Source organism: Hydra vulgaris, chromosome 08, assembly GCF_038396675.1.
Source record: "Hydra vulgaris chromosome 08, alternate assembly HydraT2T_AEP".
In the NCBI taxonomy this organism is placed as follows: domain Eukaryota; kingdom Metazoa; phylum Cnidaria; class Hydrozoa; order Anthoathecata; family Hydridae; genus Hydra; species Hydra vulgaris.
Window position 1 is genome coordinate 45,336,696 of NC_088927.1, and position 22,360 is coordinate 45,359,055.

At 26.9% G+C, this 22,360-nt stretch overlaps 1 protein-coding gene across 5 annotated transcripts in view; it reads left to right on the forward strand.

Moving 5' to 3' along the window:
• Nucleotides 1-11,283: 11,283 nt before the first annotated feature.
• LOC136083885 (TNF receptor-associated factor 3-like) overlaps nt 11,284-22,360 on the forward strand; it is a 105,055-nt gene continuing 93,978 nt past the window's right edge. For 4 of the 5 annotated variants that reach the window (XM_065803804.1, XM_065803802.1, XM_065803800.1 and 1 more), the window contains exons 1-3: nt 11,284-11,613; nt 11,834-11,888; nt 11,999-12,103. In XM_065803804.1, coding sequence (XP_065659876.1) covers nt 11,450-11,613; nt 11,834-11,888; nt 11,999-12,103 — 324 coding nt within the window. In that variant the 5' untranslated portion in view covers nt 11,284-11,449. Of the gene's footprint in view, nt 11,614-11,833; nt 11,889-11,998; nt 12,104-13,433; nt 13,813-22,360 lie in introns of those variants that run through there. The other variant, XM_065803803.1, reaches the window with a different exon arrangement.

Sequence of the window (22,360 nt, forward strand, 5' to 3'; positions counted from 1 at the left end):
TTATAACTGGTTTACTAAAAAAAATCCATTCAATATTAATGATGGAAAGTTATATTCTTTATCCACGGGTGTTGTGTGAGTCAATGGTGAAGATTGTGTCTACTGCGACGAGGCTAATAACATAGGCGTTCGTCTATAAATTTGTCTCGACGGTCTTGAATTCAATAAAGTAAAGTTTAAAAAAAGGAATACGTTTTTATCGTTGGATGTTTTGACCAATTGCGTAAAACTAGACAAACAAACTAATTGTGTTGATTCAACATTTCTTTTTAATAGGTTTGCTGCAATTGCAGAAAGAGAGGATGACGTTTAACTATAATTTGATTATGACCTCAATCGTATCCCAGAACTCTTATTTAAAAATAACCTTACGCTGAAAGCAAACAAATCGTTTTTACGCAAAGTGATTCTTCCTGACGACAAAATTAAGTCAAGTGCAAACGTCAGCTTGTGCAAATTTGTCCTTGACAGAGGTTCCTTACTCCACAGAGTTATTTGGAACAAAGGTATGAGATTTATAGAAATTGTTGAGACCTACGCCAGCTATATAAGAAATATTTTTGCCACCGCTTATATTATATCTGATGGTTTTGATAAAGGGTCTTCAATTAAATCATATTAACACATAATTAGAACAAAATGCAATGGCTTTTCCCAAAATTTTGTCCTGAGAGAAAATAATCAGGTTCCGAACTCACAAGAGCGTTTTCTATCAAATTCACTAAAAAAAGTACAGTTAATTATATTTTGTCAGATTAGCTTAAACAAGATGGCCAAGAAATTAGTATTTGCAAAGGAGATGCTGATATGAAAATTGGCTTTAAATCGTTGTAAGTAGCAAAAGAATTTTCACCATGCATTGTTTTTTCCGATGGTATTGATATAGCAGTGATGCTTATGTATCATCGGAAAGATTAATTAAATGATTTTTTTTTATCATAAAAGCGAGAAAAAACTCTTGAGTATAAAAGATGCTCAATCTCGATTAATGGATTTTAGAGAACATCTGTTATATGTTCATGAAGAATCAGGATGTGACTCGACATCTTCAATACTGGGTAAAGGAAAACGTAGTTTTTAAAAATTACTGCAAAAATAAATTAGTATACAATCAGTATCTGAAACTATTTTGGATTCCTGGGCAATCAAAAAAGAAGTTGGAAAATCTGCTGTAAGAACTTTCATTGATTTTTTTTTAGTGAAAATGCAGAATCTTTGTTTAAGTAAATGCGGTAGCTATTTAAACATTTAATTTTAACTTATTAGACTTCTCTCCTTCATTTATATTGATAAAATTTAGATTTAGATTGAGAAAATGTCATATTTTTATAGTATCACTTCTTAGCCACTTTAAAAATAAACAAATGGTCTGTAAAGGACTTATTAAGCCAGAAAAGTTACCACCAACATATCGTGCTGCTCTATTTCATGGTTTTATAGTTCATCTCCAGGTTATTGGAAGGAAGATGCTAGATGAATCTTTCAACTTAGATCAAAAAGAATGGAGACGGAAGTTAGATAATATTTTTTTTCTTTCAATACCCACAGACAAAGATGTAACACTACCCAATATATCAAAGTGATTCGTTGTGATTGTAAAACTTTGTCAAGAAATATGTGCGGAACTAATATGTGTTCTTCCAAGAAAAACAGATTAAAATGTATGCCTGTGTTTGGTGTCTGTCACGGGCAAGACTGCAGTAATAATACCGTAAACTTTATTTTTTAAATATATTATATCACATATTCTTCTTTGTAATAAAATAAACTTGGAGCAAAAACAAAGTTATGCTTTATAGATAAACTGTTGCGTGTGATAATGAAAGTAAGATTGGCTTAAAAAGAAAAATATTTTTCTCATCAATTTTATATTTCAGTTTCTCTTGCAAGTTGCATATATTTAATACGTGTTTTTAAAGGATTAGCTTCTGCTTTACGCCGTTTGGTATTTGTTCCAGATAAAGGTGCATTAAGTTTAACAAGATCAAAACACTTCGACGCTTTGACCATATGAAAAACATATATTCAACAATTAATGCAAAAGAATTATTTATTGAAACATCCAAAAATCCTTATCTGCAAAAAATTATTTGGTCTGAATATAAGCATTGTAATACAAAAAAAAATAAATCAGTAATACACTTAGTTTGTTCATTAACTTTGTTTCAAGTGCATACCCAGTATCAATTTCCGATGAAAAATTGACTATAGAATCAAACTTTCTTGACTAAGTTCCTCTATGAGTTTTTACATCACACAGATTTAAAAATACTTTACTTTTAGAATTTTAACTTTTTCTTTTCTTGTTATTTTGCTTTATTGAAATAACTTAAACTAGTAATAGGAGTATAAATTGATTTAGTAGCAACGTTTTGAGCGCAATCTGTTTTGACAGAAGTTTGATTGACCCCGTATAAAATTCGTATTGCCAAACGGTTTTCCCAAAAGTAAATTAGGTTCTTGATGTCTTTATTTCAGTAAATGTTGTCAAAAACTTTTTTCTAAATAATATCTATGATGAGTGTATATAAAAATTCAACATATTTTAACGTTTTTTATTGCCATTTGGCATTGAATCTGTGTGTAATAAGTGTGATATGTCTATAAATTTACAATGCCATTTTATTCAACTAAATAATTAAAGCTTTTAGCTATAGGCTTTGTTTCAAATATGGAATAAGGACAATTAATTTCTATTATTCTATTTCCACAGCAATTACAAAAAGTTTCTATATCTGGAAATACTGATATATAAGAATATGTGAGACCAATTGTCATTTCAGGATTACTCTATTTATTATTCTCTTTCAAAATTTTAGTAACTTCGATTTAAGTATGTGGCTCCATAGCAATACTATATTTTGTAGAAAGAGTTTCAAATATCTTTTGTCCAAATATTTTGTCAAAAAAATTTCTTATGTTATGAACTTCTTTTGTTTGAATAGTATTTACTCTTAAATAAGATTTTCTCATAACTTTTGAAGCTATTTGTCTACCTCGGCGCTGTTCAATCTCTATTAAAAAACGCAACTGTTGTTTTGATTGCTTATATATTTGATGATAAACCAATTTTGTTTTTTGTGTAAATCTATTTATATAGGATAAAACGCCTAGCTGGTCGACCAAAATAACTCTTTTGCAACGTTTCATATATTAGGTGGGGAACTTGTAAATGATTAAAAACACGAACTTTTCTTGGTACATTCTATTAAGTATAAAAAGGCAACTTTTAGTTGTATGTTCTTCGATTGCGGTATAGATTCTCTCTTTTATTTTTTAATCGTTTTTAATTCTAAGTCTTATTTTTTAAAAAATGGCCTAAAAGTATTAAATTTTATTTTGGATACAATAGCATCTCCTTTATGAGTTTTTTTTCCGTAATGGTTTTTCACAAATACCATCTCGTGCAAGGGTTCTATTTCTAAATTTTTTAAATTTGTTTTTGATATATTCCATAAAAGAAGTTTATCCGTTTAAGTTGGTTTTGTTACTTCATCTAAAACTGCTGCCTCATGTTGAAAAAGTAAAACTACAACGTGATAACAACATCCAAGAAGGCCTGCAAAACGTAAACAAAAGACACAAGCAATATAATCACCTGGGTTATCTTTTTTTATTATTGCCCATACATATTACTGTTGATTAGAAGTTTTTTATGAAGGAATTACTCTAGTTTTAAGCATGCGAACTTTTAAGTGACAGAAATTCTTCCTTCTTAAAGTCACATTTCAAATATCGGAAAATCTTGTATTTTTTATAGTCTTACAGTCTAACTTGGGTAAAAGATCACTTGGCGTGTTTATTTTTTGAAGATAACTTGAAATATTGTTGTAATAAACAGGTGGCAATTTTAACATATCATTTTGAGATCCGCCTATCCAATCCCTCTTTTTTTTTAAATAAAGGATCTGGCAAGACCTGCCTATATACTATAAGTTTTTTCTTGTATTCATTTAATGAAACTCAGTAATCCTCATCTGTTTCAATAGTTACAGGTACAATTTCTTCCCACGCTGCTATGGATCTAAAAAGTATATAATAGTATATATAAAGTAATATTATAACTTATTTCCAATTTGTTTAGATGATTATGTCGGCAAAAAAACAAACTAAAATTTTACTAAAGTTTTGTAATCTCCTTTTGGTGATTTCTTTCTTAACGACAGAACGATAAGCAAAATTTTAAAGTTATGTTTATTGAAGCAAATCGCAGTGTTTTAACAGACGCAACTTTAAAGTTTAGCAATATTATTTTAAATAAAAATATACTATCATCAGATTTATTAGATACTGTATCTGACATTTCAAAATATCCTTTTGTTTGAAGAAAAAAAAAGTGAAAATAGATACTAATAGTAGTAAATACTAACTACCATGCAAATATTAATTAAGTGGATTTGCAGTGAACCTAAAAAGGTATTTTTTTAGCTGTTCATTGAAGTTTTGCTTATCGGTTTCTTAGTTTGCAATTATTGGCAGCCGCTATAAAAGGCAAACCAATAATTTTCCAACATTTTTATAGTGGCTAGTCATCGGCTAACCACTTTTGGCGGCTGCCACTAACGGTCCACTAAATAACGGATGAGCGAAACTACAGTGGTCCGCTCAAAATACCTATATAGGTCAACTGAAAACCCACTATAGCATGTTTGGTGGGTAGTAAACAAGAGTTTTAGGAAAATGTTTTACGGCTAGTTAGATTTGGAAGATGTTTGTTAGGAATTGACTATAAAGTACGTACACTAAGAGGGTAAAGAGGGAATGCAAATGACGTAAATGAGATGAGAGGGTAGTGGGTCAAATAGAAAAGAAAGGAGACATAAAATTTAAAAAATATCAAATAATATTAAGCAGTTAGGTTAGAAGGAGGTTCGGTGTACTAAAAACTTGTATTGCAAAATGCGGAAGGGATAGGGGATATCGAAATATATGCGTACGTACGATATGGACGAACCTATAACTCCTGATATTTTGCGCATGACAACTAAATATATTACTCATGTAATATATCCAATTCAGAAAATCGTGTATTCAATATTTTATTACGACATATGTTTATAAATAAAATAAAAGGTAAGAGCAGGCTTGTGGAGCCAATTAATTCTTTTACGAGTCGGCTCCGACTCCAAAAACATACCCGGCTCGGCTTGCGACTCGGCTTGTGGCTCGATTTTGGCACCAGAACATTATGAAAAAAAATCACAAGTTTTGAAATAATTTTTCGATCATATTTGCCAACACAAAAAAAAACTAATTACCCTAACTTATTTATAACCAGCATTCATGATTACAAGGTTGTTGCATTACTATCACTACAATGACAAATGTAACTTCAAATGACAAATGTCAATTCAAATGACAAATGTCATTTCAAATGACAAATGTCATTTCAAATGACAAATGTCATTTCAAATGACAAATGTCATTTCAAATGACAAATGTCATTTCAAATGACAAATGTCATTTCAAATGACAAATGTCATTTCAAATGACAAATGTCATTTCAAATGACAAATGTCATTTCAAATGACAAATGTCATTTCAAATGACAAATGTCATTTCAAATGACAAATGTCATTTCAAATGACAAATGTCATTTCAAATGACAAATGTCATTTCAAATGACAAATGTCATTTCAAATGACAAATGTCATTTCAAATGACAAATGTCATTTCAAATGACAAATGTCATTTCAAATGACAAATGTCATTTCAAATGACAAATGTCATTTCAAATGACAAATGTCATTTCAAATGACAAATGTCATTTCAAATGACAAATGTCATTTCAAATGACAAATGTCATTTCAAATGACAAATGTCATTTCAAATGACAAATGTCATTTCAAATGACAAATGTCATTTCAAATGACAAATGTCATTTCAAATGACAAATGTCATTTCAAATGACAAATGTCATTTCAAATGACAAATGTCATTTCAAATGACAAATGTCATTTCAAATGACAAATGTCATTTCAAATGACAAATGTCATTTCAAATGACAAATGTCATTTCAAATGACAAATGTCATTTCAAATGACAAATGTCATTTCAAATGACAAATGTCATTTCAAATGACAAATGTCATTTCAAATGACAAATGTCATTTCAAATGACAAATGTCATTTCAAATGACAAATGTCATTTCAAATGACAAATGTCATTTCAAATGACAAATGTCATTTCAAATGACAAATGTCATTTCAAATGACAAATGTCATTTCAAATGACAAATGTCATTTCAAATGACAAATGTCATTTCAAATGACAAATGTCATTTCAAATGACAAATGTCATTTCAAATGACAAATGTCATTTCAAATGACAAATGTCATTTCAAATGACAAATGTCATTTCAAATGACAAATGTCATTTCAAATGACAAATGTCATTTCAAATGACAAATGTCATTTCAAATGACAAATGTCATTTCAAATGACAAATGTCATTTCAAATGACAAATGTCATTTCAAATGACAAATGTCATTTCAAATGACAAATGTCATTTCAAATGACAAATGTCATTTCAAATGACAAATGTCATTTCAAATGACAAATGTCATTTCAAATGACAAATGTCATTTCAAATGACAAATGTCATTTCAAATGACAAATGTCATTTCAAATGACAAATGTCATTTCAAATGACAAATGTCATTTCAAATGACAAATTTCATTTTAACAAATTTCCCGTAGTGCTAAAACCTTTGTCAATAGATATATTAGGGTAGCCTTGTATAACTAAAATCTGTTTTATTTGTTGTGGCTCTATTATTAGGTTTTAATTATTCGATATAATCTTGTTGTATCTTAACGCTTGGCTATATACTAAATTGCTTTTTTGATGAGGGGATGGAATAAATTATAATGTAATAGTGCTGTTATATCAGTTGCTTTTTTGTATATTGTTGTTTTCAGATGTCCATCTAGTTTTTTCTTAATTGTTAGATCCATAAAATTGATAGAGTTGTAAGAATTATTGAAAGTAAATTTAATTGTGGGGTGGATGGTATTTATAAATTCGAAAACTTGTGTTAGTATCTCTGGAGGCCCATGAAAAATAAAAAATATATCATCTATAAATCTTTTTTAAAGAGAAATCCATATTGAAAATTGGTCAATTATTTTCTTATCAATTCTTCCCATAAATAAATTAGCAAAGGTCGGGTCCATATGTGTTCCTATGGTAGTACCTGTTAATTGTAAAAAGTGATCAGTTGTAAATTGAAAGTTGCTGTGGGTTAGGATGGTTTCTAATATAATGTCAATAAAAGCAATAGATTGGCGTTTTATGGGTCCGTTATATGGCGGTGCTCTCTTTAAATAAAATTTGAGGAATGTTTATTGTTGATTGGTCCGTCACAACCAGAAACAATTGGTTTTAAGGGAATGCCTAATTTATGAATTTTGGGAAGGCTATAAAACAGGGGTGTGCAGAGAGGTGTTTTTGGACGTAGGAACTCCGACGTTTTTTTTTCCAATTATATGATGAAGAAACATATAGTCAATAAGATTGCCAATATCTCTTGCTATATTTTTTGTTGGATCTTCTGAGAGCAGTTTATATGTGTTTTTATCTGATAAAAGTAGAGAGATCTTCGCTTCATAGTCCGTTTTGTCTAAAATACAAATACCCCCTCCCTTGTCGGCTATTTTTATGGTCATTGTGGGTTTAAGCATAAGAGAGTTTAGTGCGTAAAAAAGTTCAGGAGTTAAATTTTTTTCATCTTTCGGTAGTTGTGAGAAAACAAGTGCGGTTATATCACATTCTACTAACTTAAGATAACTTATAATAGTTTTGTTATTCGTCATATGGGGAGACCAATTTGATTTTTTATGAAATGGATGCCTCGTTATCTCTTTGGTCCCAAAATAGAGTTGTTGGAGAAGGATTGATTTAAATCTTTTAAAAGCCGTTATGTGAATATTAAGTGACGTATTTGTAATTAAAGGAACAAAATTTAATCCTAAACTTAAAAGCGCTTTTTCATCGTCTGTTAGGACGTGTTTTGATATGTTGGTAACTAATTTATTATTAAGTTGATGTGAGAAATGACTTAGCCTGAATGATGACTTAGCCTGAATGATATCTTTATTATACTGCCTCTTGTTGCTATGTGGTTTTGACGAAAACAATTTAGCCAGAGAAAATGGTACAAAAGTTTCTTTATTTGATAAATGGAGTAAACAGTTTTCTTTGTTGATCCTAGAGAAAAATATTTTATCAAAGATGCCTGTAATTGCGAACACGCCGTGAGTAATCAGAAACACCGTTGTACAAAAACAAATAAAATGTAAATCTCTTTTTAAAAATGCTGATCTTTATAGTAGTGCCCCTTCAAACGTGTTTGCTATGGTACCCTTACCAGCCATTGCAACCGAGGTAATGGCGAGAAAGAGTCGCAGCACTTGTTTTATGAGAAAACGTCAACGAAAGTGTATGCAAATATCTTCGAACGAAATTGTATACACTTTCGTTCAACATACATGTATGCAAATATACTTTTTATGATATATAAAATATATATTTATTATGTAATTTTAAATAATATACCATGTAATATTAGGTTTTTCAGTTTTACTTACATTGCGACAACATATCCTTAATTTTAAAATTTCCCCAGAATATAAAGCTGGATGGCCGAGTGTTTTGCGCATAGACATTTTGAAGCAGAGCGCCCGAGGCTCATATCCTATCGTTGGAACATTTTATTTTTTTAATTTTTTTTTGTCTATTCTAAAATACAAAATAAAAACATTTAGGAAGAGAGCTATAAATTTGCTTTGTTTTGCATTTTAAATAACAAGTTTAAAAAAAAAAGCAAGCTGATGATTTGAACTTGGCACGCAGCGACCTAAACTTTTTTTAAACACAGTTTAAATAATATTCTTTTTATAAACATAAATAAAATTTTAATTTTATATTTCAAATGAATCATATTAATAAATTTATTATTTTTTAAAAAAACAAAATGTTAAAATTATCTATTATTAAGGTAATAAAAAAATTGAATGTGTTATAGCTCTTTTACCACGCCCCCTCATTTTGGAAAATTGAATTAAAAAAACGTAAGTGTTTTTTGCTCAAATTTCTATTTCAATACTGAAATTATATTATAATCTTTTTTAATGGTATTATAGTTAAACTTTACTACAATGTAGGAATTGACTGAATGACTCTTATGACCGTCTATATGGGTGGCCACATTATCAATTGAACTCCAAATATTTGTACAATTGAAACCAATTCATTTTTGAAGGACTTTGTTAAACTTAAGGCAAGAAAGGTTTGTTACTTGAAGATACTTTTTGTTTCATTGGTTAATTTACTTTTTTTTATTATAAACTGTACAACATTTTTAACAGTAAAGTATTTGTTAATTTCTTTGATCAAAAATGTGTTCTATGACACTAACAATTTTGTAGTCAACTTTTATGTAAAGTACGGTAAATATTTAATGGGACATTTTGTTTTAATTGCACTTTTAAGGGGTTTTAATAAACATGCGCAGTTTACCAAAACATATTATATGATAAGTTAATAATAAATATAAAATTGTATTTTGATTTTTTCATAGTTACAGTGGTGAAAGGTTATTGGTTTATTTATATTACCAACTTATATATACGATTACTAGATACTAATATATACGATTGTTTATTTAAATTATAAGAAACTATCACATTAATAATACTTATCCAAATATTTAAAAACTTATAAAAATATTAAACCCTCAAAACGCTTTTTAGAATTTTTGAATTCTAATTACACTTTTTTTTATAATAGGGGCGCCAAATTTAAATTTTGCCAATACCAAAAAAAAAATACTTGAACCGGCTCTGATTAAATTAAACTATTTGTTTTTATATCATAATATAACCTGTTCTGATTTACAAGATTTACTGATTACATTTCTTATCATCTTTTTTTAATGAACTCAAATAACTTTATTACAAATAGAAATCGATACATAAAAAGAAATAAGAATACTGACGTTAGTTAAAAAGTAAAAGATGGCAAATTTTATAAAATTGCACATGTGCAAACGCAAACCTTTATTTTATAACAAATATGGTTAAAGCCTGGCAAAAGATCGGCGAGATTGGCAAAGTTGGCCAATCGTAAAAAAAGCATGTCTAACTATTGGTTGATGACTAGCATCTCTGGCGCGGTGGTGCCAGTTATCAACCAATGAATCCCTTGCATGGACAATCAATGGCAAGTGTACTGTGTAGTGTATTAAGTATTTATTTTTTTATAGATTTAGTGTGTCGAGTCTTTATTTAGATGGAGATTTTATAGATAATTCTTAATTTAAGTTGAAAATCAAAAATATCTCAAGATATATTTACATTAACTTTCAAAATTCTCAGGCTAAAAAGAAAAAGATAATAATGGACGTGTAAATTTCAAATGTAAAACTAATTGTATAAAAGAAGTAACATATTGGTTTATCGGTTATCTTTTTGTAAACTTATTTATCATGATTTGAAAATTACGACGAATGTTTAAAGACACATATATTCTTCCATAAGCAAAAAATGTAAGTAACTTTTAAAATATTAACACTTTAAAACTCTCACTTCTTTATCTGCTTTTAACTGTATATTATAGCGTAGACTGAACCAAACGTGAAAATATTCTAGTCTTAACGTAAGTTAGGTCTAATAGTCACGCTAAAAATTTGCCTTGGGAGATTTTTGGCCAAAAATTAACGCCCTGTACCACCGTCATAAAAATGGTAGTTAGTAAAAAAAAGAACACCTAGAGATTTGGAATTTGGAAAGAACCTATTCTTAAAACGGTGACATATTTAACTTTTTTTACTCCATTTTTAAATAAACAGCTTTGTTTTAGTTATCTGAAATCCGAAAATAGACAGGCGTGTTTTGCTAAGATTTAGAAAGTGCGAAGATCATAAAAGCAATCGTTGATGAAATTCGGGAGAGTTTTTCATTATTATAATTTATTATAAAACTACGTATTTAACTAAAACCATATTAAGTTATATAGCATCAAAACTTCCTTATCGAAAAGTTTGCGGCCTTATTGTCTTTTTTATTTTGACTAATTTAAATTGTCAACCGTCTTATTGTTGCATGTTTAAAGTATATTTTTGTAAATAAAATAACATTACCAACTCTTAGTTAACAAAAAAATTGTTATTTATTATGGCTTATTTGCTTTTTCTTTAAATTCGCAGTACGCCATGACAAATAATGGAAAAACTTTTTTGACACTTTATAAAACACATTCAATAAAGTGTCAGAATTAATGTCAAACTTAAATTTTTATCTTTCTAAAATAGTTTTAATTTTACTTTCATAAAAACAAGGTTTAAAAAAAAATGTTTTTGTTTCAAAAAAAATCATAAAAGTTCAATTGAAATTAAAATAATTCTTACAAACAATATTTTTATGTTTTTTAAAAGCAAAGAAAGTTTAAATGGAAATGAATCCAGAAAAGTTTGGTGGATACAATGCGCATTTTTTACATGAACTTTTAGACGAATATGAATGCCCTGTGTGTATAATGGCTCTTCGTGAACCTGTTATAACACTGTGTGGTCATCGACTTTGTTTTTCATGCTCAGAAGAAATGATAAAAAGGTACTGCATTAAGTTTAAAGTTACTTAATGTAATATACACATATATATATATAAAAGATAGGAAGAGAGAGAGAGAGAGAGAGAGAGTAAAAGAAAGAGAGAGAGTGAGAGAAAGGCAGTTTGTTACTATGTATTCCACACACCTTTTACTTTGCTGACGTAATTTTTGATACCGAGTTATCAAAAGTAATTATAAGAAACAAATCTTTTTCTTTTTTAGAAACAATGGAGTTTTGATTTGCCCATTAGACAAAACTATTTTGAATTCTGAGAAGGTTACTTTATTTTTCAAATTAAAATAATTTTGTCTATTAAAATAAAAATTATATATTATTTTCTTAAGAATGCTTTTTAAAAAAAGTTAATAAATTTTTTTTTTCTATAGGTCTTTCCTGATAAATTTACTGAAAGAGCTATTCTGCAATTGAAAGTTAAATGCGATAACTTTTTGAAAGGATGTCAATGGACCGGAGAACTAAAAACAATTAATGTATGTTTTTCAAGTTTTGTTGTAAAATATATAATACTTAACCTAAGGTTTTTTCAAACATATAAACTTTCAGCAAAATTTTTCACAATTTTTTACTTATCATTTATTATTACTTTCTTATTTTTGAAATTAAGTTATAAAACGTAAATTAATAGTTTAATTATAAACTATCGAAGACCGTGATTTTCTGATTCAGCAAAGTAATTTAGCTATTTGAGTCACTAAGAAAAGTACAACGATGCAATAATAATTTTAAAGGGCTAGGGGTGTAATGCAAGAAGCAAACTTGAGTGAAGTATGACAATACTTTGAAGTCTATTTTGTCAGGTTAGTTTAAAAAAAAGCTTGAGCAATTGTATAAACTAAACTTGAAAATTTAAACATCGAGCTTGAAAAAGTCATTCTTATAAAACTTATATGGCGTTGATTTGATTAACGCAAATTACCTATATATTTTCAAATTAAGTAATAACTTACAAAAGTATACTAGAAGTTATTAGAAAAATAACAATTTCTACTTTTATACTTTTTAAATTAAAAATAGATTGTACACATATACTTACAGAAAACAATGTATCAAAAGCCTTTTTAAAAATATAAACATTAATCTATTAAATTAGAAGTAGATATTATGTACCTTAATAATACACATAACATAAAAGACAAAATGATTAAAAAAATCATGTTTTAAAAATTGGAGGGCAGGCCCGGACACATAGTTTAATTATGATTTTATCTCTTTATTACCCTTGTAACACAAATGTAATATATAAATAGTTAGCATTGAAACGTTCTCAACACTTTAAAAAAATTGCCTTTAAAAATCGTTTTTGATATATAAAGAACGGGAATGAAAATGTAAATATTTAGAAATATAAACATTATCTTTTAACTAATGAAAATAAACACTTGAAAATCATTTTTTTATCAGAAAGTCTTTTTATTAGAAATAAATGATTTAATGTTATGAGTTTGTGTATTATATTAAATACATTATTGTTGATGTAAAAAGTTGCTCATATTAAGTATTTAAATTGGTTAAGTTGACCACCCTCCAAACATGTTTCCTATACAACCCAATCATACCTCATCAACAAATACTAGTTTTAAAACTACTGAATACTTATAAAATACATAAAAGATTTATTAATATGTGAATCAAATATATCATCGATAAATAGCAAGAAAAAACTAAATGAATAGAAGTTATTTAAGCATAAAGGAACACTTACAGTAAATGAGTCTAATATATTTAAATGACAAGTTACGCAAGATTGCGTTTTGATTGATTGAACAAGTAATAATAGCTTGCAAGATTAGCAAACATAGTACTGTTTGTAAAAAAAAAAGAAAAAAAAGAGATCTAGTCTTTCAACAAATAGTCAGAGGCTCATGCTTAGCAGTTTGAGCAGGTTTTAGCAGTTTAGAGCAGGTTTAACAATATTCATAATGCGTCTTTAGACTGTGGCTATTAGATAGACAACATAAATAAACGAAGTAAAGGTCAAATGTGACAACATTATTCTATACAAGGATAAGTTAGAAAAATCTGGTTGTCGAGATTAGAATCAGTTGAAAGAAAATGGATTAAAATTAGTTAGATTTTATCTAATGCGCGACAGAAGCTTTCTATTGTCAAATTAACTGTATAATGGTTAACAAGTTAGTTGTAAAACGAGAGGATCAAAACTTTTATAGGTTATCACAAAGTAAGTTGTTAGCTTAACTTTTTAGAAGTTTGTTAATTAAAGATTTTTAAACTTTTTAAATAATAGCGTTAAAAATAAAATAAGAAACCAATGAGAAAACAATAAAAATAATGGAGAAACCAATTTGTTTATAAAAACTAATAAAAAGAAAAAAGTATATATCGTTTAATCAATATTGGAACCAAGTTTACACAAATGTAGAAAAACTTAGTACCTTGTTGATCGACAATATAATTTCACAATGAACCATTAAATCAAGGAAATGTATTTTGCAATTTTTATATTAAAGTACGTTTAGCTGTTTACTTCTACCATCTGCGTAGTCTCTGATAAGTTTGTAGGCTTTTTTTATTTTGTTTTTCATTAAACGCTCAAACTTTCTACATTGTTTTGGCTTTAGTTGAAATATCTCCTTTATTTCTTACATATAATTTCTTCATAGATTTGTTTATATGTTGACCAGAGGCATTCGTTTGTTGCAGAAATATTTTCATTAAAGATTCTAACCCAATTTTAATTGGAATGCGTGTTTTGTAATATTATTTAACTAAAAAAATTCCAACTTTTTTATTATAAATTACTTGTTTTAACAAAAATTAAATAAGAAAAAAGATGTAAAAAAAAAAAAAAAAAAAAAAAAATTTTTTCAAATGTGAATAAATTGTATTTTACTAAGCACACTACCATAGTAGCAAGCAATATTGGCGCTATATTTGCTCAATATCGGCATTAATATAGGCGCATTATTGAAAACAAAATTGGCACAATATTGAAAAGGGCTAAATTGTGCGTTATTGAGCCAATATTGATTTTTTTATATTGTACCAATTTCGGCTAAATATTGTTACAATTTCGCCTGAATAGCTCAATTTATTATTGTTCTCATCTAGAACTTCTCAAACATGCCCCAATATTGGTCTAAATATAAGTCTAGTTAAGTCCCACATTTAGTTCCTAAATATGAGACTAATAATAGCCCCATTCTTTTACTACTATTAGCAACATATGTTGCTATTAACATTCGAGTTGTAAGTAAAAACAAACGCGAAAGTATTCTTGATCAATGATGCATCAATCAGTGCACTATTACGTTAACATCGTTTTTTATTATTTTGACTTCACAATGTTCTTCTGATTCCTAACAAAATAGAAAAACAAACTTTTAAATACATATGATTAATTAGACAAAAAAAGATTTGATTATTATATTCAGTGTCAATATTTTCATTGTCAATACATTGACTATCTGGATCAATCGTTGGCACCGTTGAGATTTTTTTGAACTCCATTCCTGTCTGCAGCTTGAGCAAGAAAACAGCTCATCCGATCTCTGATTTCATTATCTGTATATTTTTTAAACTTCTGTTGTACAGCAGCTGTAAGGCAAAAATATTTTATTGGATATTATTTATATATCTTTATTTAGCTATTCAGAATGTAAATTAACTAAAACTAATATGTATAAATGTATAATATATATATATATAAATATATATATATATATATATATATATATATATATATATATATATATATATATATATATACATATATATATATTTATATATATATATATATATATAAATATATATATATATATATATATATATATATATATATATATATATATATATATATATATATATATATATATATATATATTTCGCCGTTTGATAATAATTGCAATAACGAAGTAAATAAAAAAAAATTTGCATGGCAGGAGCCAAAAGTAGACTATAGAATATAGTAGTATAGCTTTTAAAAACTCTCAAAGATAATACAAAATCTTTTAAATATTGATTAAATTTTTTTTAAAATTATATTTTTAATAAAGAAAAAATTAAAAAAATAAATAAATAAACAAAAAAAACTAAAAAAACTTTAGTTTATTTAAACTCCTACTTCTTTATTTTTATATTTAAATTTCTTTTGTTAGATTGAGAATAATTAAAAAAAAGAAAAAAATTTAGTTATTAAATAAAAAAAAAATAATAATAAAATAAAATATAGATAACAAAAACAAAAAGATAAAAAGTGTATGCACACACTCACATTTAAATACATGGCAAACAATTAGAGGTACATTTTACATAAGATTTTAAGAATAAATAGTATAAACTTTTTTACATCCACGGGAATAAACAAATGATAAAATTTAATCGTGTTAAAATTTACAATAGAATGTTTTTTAATATATATGTATATACATAAAATTAATAAGTTCATCCATAATTATATAAATCAAATCATAAGAGTTATAATTATATAAATCAAAATCATACAAAAATATATACACTAACTTTACAATAATGGCGCAATATTGTAAACTATATTGCGCAAATATTACCATGTAAACACTTTGCCAATATCGGCCAATATTGGCGGTACAATAATGGGCCAATATTGTACCCCTAATATTGACCAATATCGGCAAAATATTCACATTGCAATATTGGCGAGATAATGTTTACAATATTGCGCTATTATTATAAATAATATTGCGCCAATATTGGAGATATAATACTAGGCAATATTGGTTTAAAATAGTTGCCAATATTGTAAATTATATAAGGCCAATATTGAGTATTTTTGCTTAAAAATTTTCATTATTGAAAATTAATAAAAAAACAATATTGTCTTGAAAAACTTTTAAGAATTAAAGTTTATAACAGCTTTCTTGTTTATATGCGGTAGTGGTGTAGTGGTAAAGCGCTCGCTACAAAAGCGAGAGGTTCCGAGTTCGATCCCCACCACGTCCCTGGTAGTACCGCGCTCAACTTGTTTCTCCGCGCAGCGGCCTTGTTCATCAAGGTTCGTTTTTCGGAGTTATAGAGTTGAGGAGGGTTATAACCACTATTAAGTAGCCTCCTCATCTGTAGTGACCTTCCCGGTGAATAACAAAAAAGGTAAATAAAAAAAAAAAAAAAAAATGATGATATAATACCAGGTTGCATTATTCTTTTGAGTTAAACAGGTTATAGCCTAGGAGACGATTATGATCATATAACGCTTTGAGAAAAAAAAAAAATTTTTAATTGTTATATTTGATATGAAGTTATAAGATATAAAGTTCTCTAAAACCAAAATATAACAAAATAAAATCAAGGCTATATATATTCAGGTACAAAAAATTCGTGTATATATATATATATATATATATATATATATATATATATATATATATATATATATATATATATGTATATATATATATATATATATATATATATATATGTATATATATATATATATTAATTTATTTATTTATTTATTTATAAACAATTGCATTAAACTCTCACTTTCAGATAGTGGGCATTGACTTTTATTACTTTGCTGATACTTTTATTGCTCAATATTGGACGTTGCTAAGTTATGGTTCTATTTTTTCTTTCGTCATCTCTTTCATTGGCCGTGGCCAGTAACCTGCCAATTCTTTCTTTAATACTTTGTCAGTATCAATTTTAAATTGAACGAATACAACGTATTTCACGTATTGTTATTGTAAAATGATAAGCTTTTACTAACATATTTCTTTATTAAAAATAAATGGGATGTAGAACACAAAATTGTGCCTTACCTATAATGACATTTTTTTCCTTTCATACATTGAGTATGACAAACATACTCTTTTAGCCAATAGATGTATTAAAATTGTTAGTTGATAAGCCCCTGTTACTTGTAATCATCTCCTCTATCCAATTCGAGGAAGTTCATTTAAAATGAACAAAAAAACAAATGTAATATAATTGATTATAATAAAAGTTTAATGGTTCCTCACAAGTGTTTGATTTAGACTGGTTTCCATGATGTGATTTTTTTATTAAAATATGATATTATGGAAGAGTAAAAGCAATTTGTTACAAATAGAGGCAACTCCATGGGGCAATCTATATTGCAAATCAGGATTTATTATTTTAAATAAAATTTATATAAAGTAATAAAGTTAAAGTCTCCAAAAATAAATATAGTTTTGTTTTCTTTAGACAGTTTTAATAGTTAAGGATTGATATCGGATGCATTAAAGTCATCCAAAGATATTCTTGGATACCTGTATTCACAGCGAATTATGTTGTTAGATTGTTTTGTGTTTACTATATCAATAAAAATAGATTCTAATTCTTTTGCTTTATATATAGTCAGATCATTTTTTTGTTTATACGCAAATCTTTTATTGATATACAATGGTGCACCTCCAACATGAGATTTAGTTGGCATTTGTTCATACCAAAACCCATTAAGAGAGATGTTAGTAGAAGGGGCTCAATTTTTATTAGTTTAGATTCGAATATTCCAATTGTTTCAAATTCACTTTTTTTAGATAATAGTAAATTTTCAAAAAGATCAAAGTTTTTTGTGAAAGATGTAATGTTGAGATGAAGGATTTAAATGACGATTTGTTTCTTGTAATATAATTTAGATTATCAGTATATCTTTAGATCTGTTGACATTTGATGCATTAATACTGTCAGTATTATGAATCCAATTTCGTTATGGTAAAAAATATACGCATCCTAGCATGCCTATTTATTATAGGTAATAATTAATTTTGTTTTGGGAGTTTAACTGTCAATGTTACCCTTATATTAGGTAACATTCACAGTAGTATGTTTTATGCTGTAAATGTTAAAGTTACATCATGAGGGGTAAAATTATCATTGAAATTTTGATAAACAATAAAATAGAGGAAACATTTTTAATGTATATTAGAACTAACCGACGTTTTTGCTTAAAAAATAAGCAGCATTAAAAAGTTATAAAATTGCAATAAAGATGTAATATTATATTATTTTTTGTAATATATAAACTACTCGGTGTAGTTAAGGTAATTTTTAAATATAATAGCGTCTGTTTGATATTTTGCTAACTACGACATATTTCCGTTAAATGTCTGTCAATTATGAAAAGACAAAAAAAGTTGAAATGATAAATTTGCAGTATCATAAAAAATAAATATTTGTGGCGAAAAAAACCAGACCCAAAATTCTTATGTAAAAAAATAAAAAATCTTCCTAAAACCACAATCGCTTGTCCAAATTTGTATAAGATTTTAAATAAATACGTTTTTTTTCGGTGAAATGAACATAATAGTTTAACATAAGGATTAGTTATTTTATTTTAACAACTATATATAGACAATATACGTCAGAACTGATTAGAACTAGGATCCATAGTGGGTTAATGTAGGGTTGGGACTATTCCCAGCGTGCACAATGACGTCCTAAGGACGTCTATAAGACGTCTGATTTCTCGTCTGTAAGTCGTCCTTATTCGGTCTCAGGTGATAGTCTTGAAAACGTCTTTTTTAGACGTCCTTAAGACGTCTTAAAAAGACGTCCTATAAACGTCTTTTTACGTCTGTACATCTAATTAGATGTACATCTACTAGTAGAGTCTGTACATCTATTAATAGATGTACAGACTCTAAGATTACTTATCACCTTTACATAGATTCTAAGAATCTATGTAAAGATGTACAGACGTAAAGACTTTCTCAAGAGAAAGTCTTTAGAAAGTCTTTGATATTTTTCCAAGCCCTTTACTTAACAAATTGCATATAGCAATCGAATTTGATATGATTCTATCTAGTCATAGAGAGACATAGAGAGACATAAAGAATCACAAATTTATAAAGGATTATAAATTAAAAAAATACAACATTTAATTATATTAGAATATAATCATTGTCAATTAATATTGGAGGATTTTCTCTTCAATCGTTCGGAAGAATGTTTTATTATTGTCCCATTAAGTTGCATTGCTTCTGCTTTTGTCACGTTTTTATAAGACTTTAAAACAGCATCTATTAAATAGAATAAGAAAAAATTCATCAACAAAATCAGTGCATCAGAAAAAAAAAAAATATTTTTAAACAAGTTAATTGAATACAATAAAAAGCTAAGATCGATACCGTGATTGCATTACATAGATTTACAAGCTCTTTAAATATTTTCTTTTTCTTTAAACCATTCATGCTGTATTCTGACAAAACATTGTCTGTTGTTAGTCTAAATATGCAAAAATAAATTTCACTAGCAGTGCTTAGAAATTTTATATCTTAGATATTTATTAGAAAAATTCAAAATAGGATAAATATTTACCCTATTTTGAACTTTTCTTATATAAAATTTTTTTTATATAAAAACAAAAGAAAACGAAGATCTTTCTTCTGAAAAATATGGATTAGAATTAGCGTCAAAAAAACTTATGCTTGTAACTTACGTGAGTAGAATATTTTTTATTGCATTAGCTGGATTTTTACCACCAACTGATGATAAATGTTTTACCTAAAACAAATAGATAATATGATAAATAATTTATGACAATTAAAAAAAAAAAAAAAAAAAGACAATAATATAAACGAGTAAATAATTATATTCAAGCATACAAAGTTACTGTATTGAAAATCCCCGTCAGCAATTGTTTTTTCTAAAATGATAAGTTCGTCTGAACTTTTACACTGTTTAAAAATTTCTTCTGCATCATTAGAGAAATGTGTAGTTCTATCTATCAACAAGTTCTTTATTTCAGCAAGTTGAAACATAACTTTTCTCTGAAACTCTAAAAAGTAAAAAAACAATAATTTAAATAAAATTTTACTGATATTACAAACCAACAAAAGAAAACATGAAATGGAAACAAGCAACTTTACCTGCAACTGGTAAAGGATACATCTTTTTGCAACTACCCGCTATATCTTTTGCAGTTTCGGGCTGCAATGGTCTGCTTGAAGAAGAGGAACCCATAACATTCGGTATGATATTTAATTCTTTAAAAAAACAATATAAAAAGTAAACTTAAAAAAAAACTAGGAACATCAGGTCCCCAAAAGCTACACTTTCCTTGACAGTACAAAAAAGCATATAGTACTAACCAGCAGTATGACTTAGTTTTCTTTTTAATGAGTTTATTGATGGAATTGGTAGATCGACTATTTCATGCACTAAATATACATTTATATATATATATATATATATATATATATATATATATATATATATATATATATATATATATATATATATATATATATATATATATATATATATATATATATATATATATATATGTATGAAGTTTTATCTTTTTACAATAAAAAAAAAAATGTGTGTGTGTATGTATATATATACATAAATATGTATGTATATATATATGTATATACATACATACATACATACATACATACATACATACATACATACATACATACATACATACATACATACATACATACATACATACATACATACATACATACATACATACATACATACATACACATATATATGTATATATATATATATGTATGTATGTATATGTATATATATATTGTTGCACTTTAATTAAAGTGTCATGAAAATATTCGTGCACTTAAGTGCAAGAATATTTTCATGAATCCTAATGTACTTTAATAAATCTCAAATGAATAATTCTCACCAGATTTGCTTCTTTTAGTTTTTGACTTTGTTTTGTTTTCCATTGACTTTGTAAAAGGTCTAGGTAGGTCAAGTTTTTGTTTTATCTTATTTGCTAAATAAAATAAAACAAAATTAATGAAAAATAGGATAAAGAATATATATCTTTTATTTCAATAATAAATATATAAAAATAGTTTTGCTGTTAAATGAAAACTGTGACATAAGCTTTAAACTGTTTTAAGCTTTATGTTACCTGTTGCTTGACTTATTACAGGCTCAGCATCACTGTCGTGTTCAGTAGTAGACATTTCTACATCTTTGCACCATTCATAGTCATCTAATGATAATGATAAAATTACAATTGATTTACTATTTTTGAAAATAGCTGCATTTATGTTAAACTGTAAAATACCTACAAAGCAATGGCTTTAATTATTGAAAATAGTTAGGTTAGTTAGTTAAGTCTAATTTACTAGTAAACTATCCTACCTGCAGTGAATTTAACTTTAACTAACTTATATGAAGGCCAGGTTTTATCTAACTCATCCAAGTTCTTAGCACTTCGTTCTACATACGCACCTTCAGGCCAAAATACTTTGTGATCTTTTATCCAATGACTAGGTACAACAGCATCTATCACTTTTTTGTTTTTCTCCACAAGAGAAACCAAAGAATAATACATTTTGATTAGAAATCTAAAATATAAAGATAATCATATTTCAATTTGATAAACTATTAAATAAAAATAAGATAACTCAAAAAGCAATAATTTATTTATATAAATAAAATTAAGAATTACAATTGATTAAAATGAAAAGATAAATGACTTTTTAAATTTATTAATAAATTAAAATGAAGCTTACTTTTCCTAAAAGAACAAACATCTTCAAAACTGAGTGAAAAGATTATTTAAAAATGCATTTTTATATCAGTAAAAAGTTCGACAGATAAATTTTAATTATTTGTCAATTACTTTATTATTGTAATTAAAAAATAGATGTTAGATATAACAGGAAATGAGTGTTATACTTAAAAGAAAAATTATATAAAATTTATACAGAAAATGATGCTTGTAGACTTAATTAAAAGTTAAATTAAACAAAATAGTATTTATTGAAAAGCTCTCCATTATT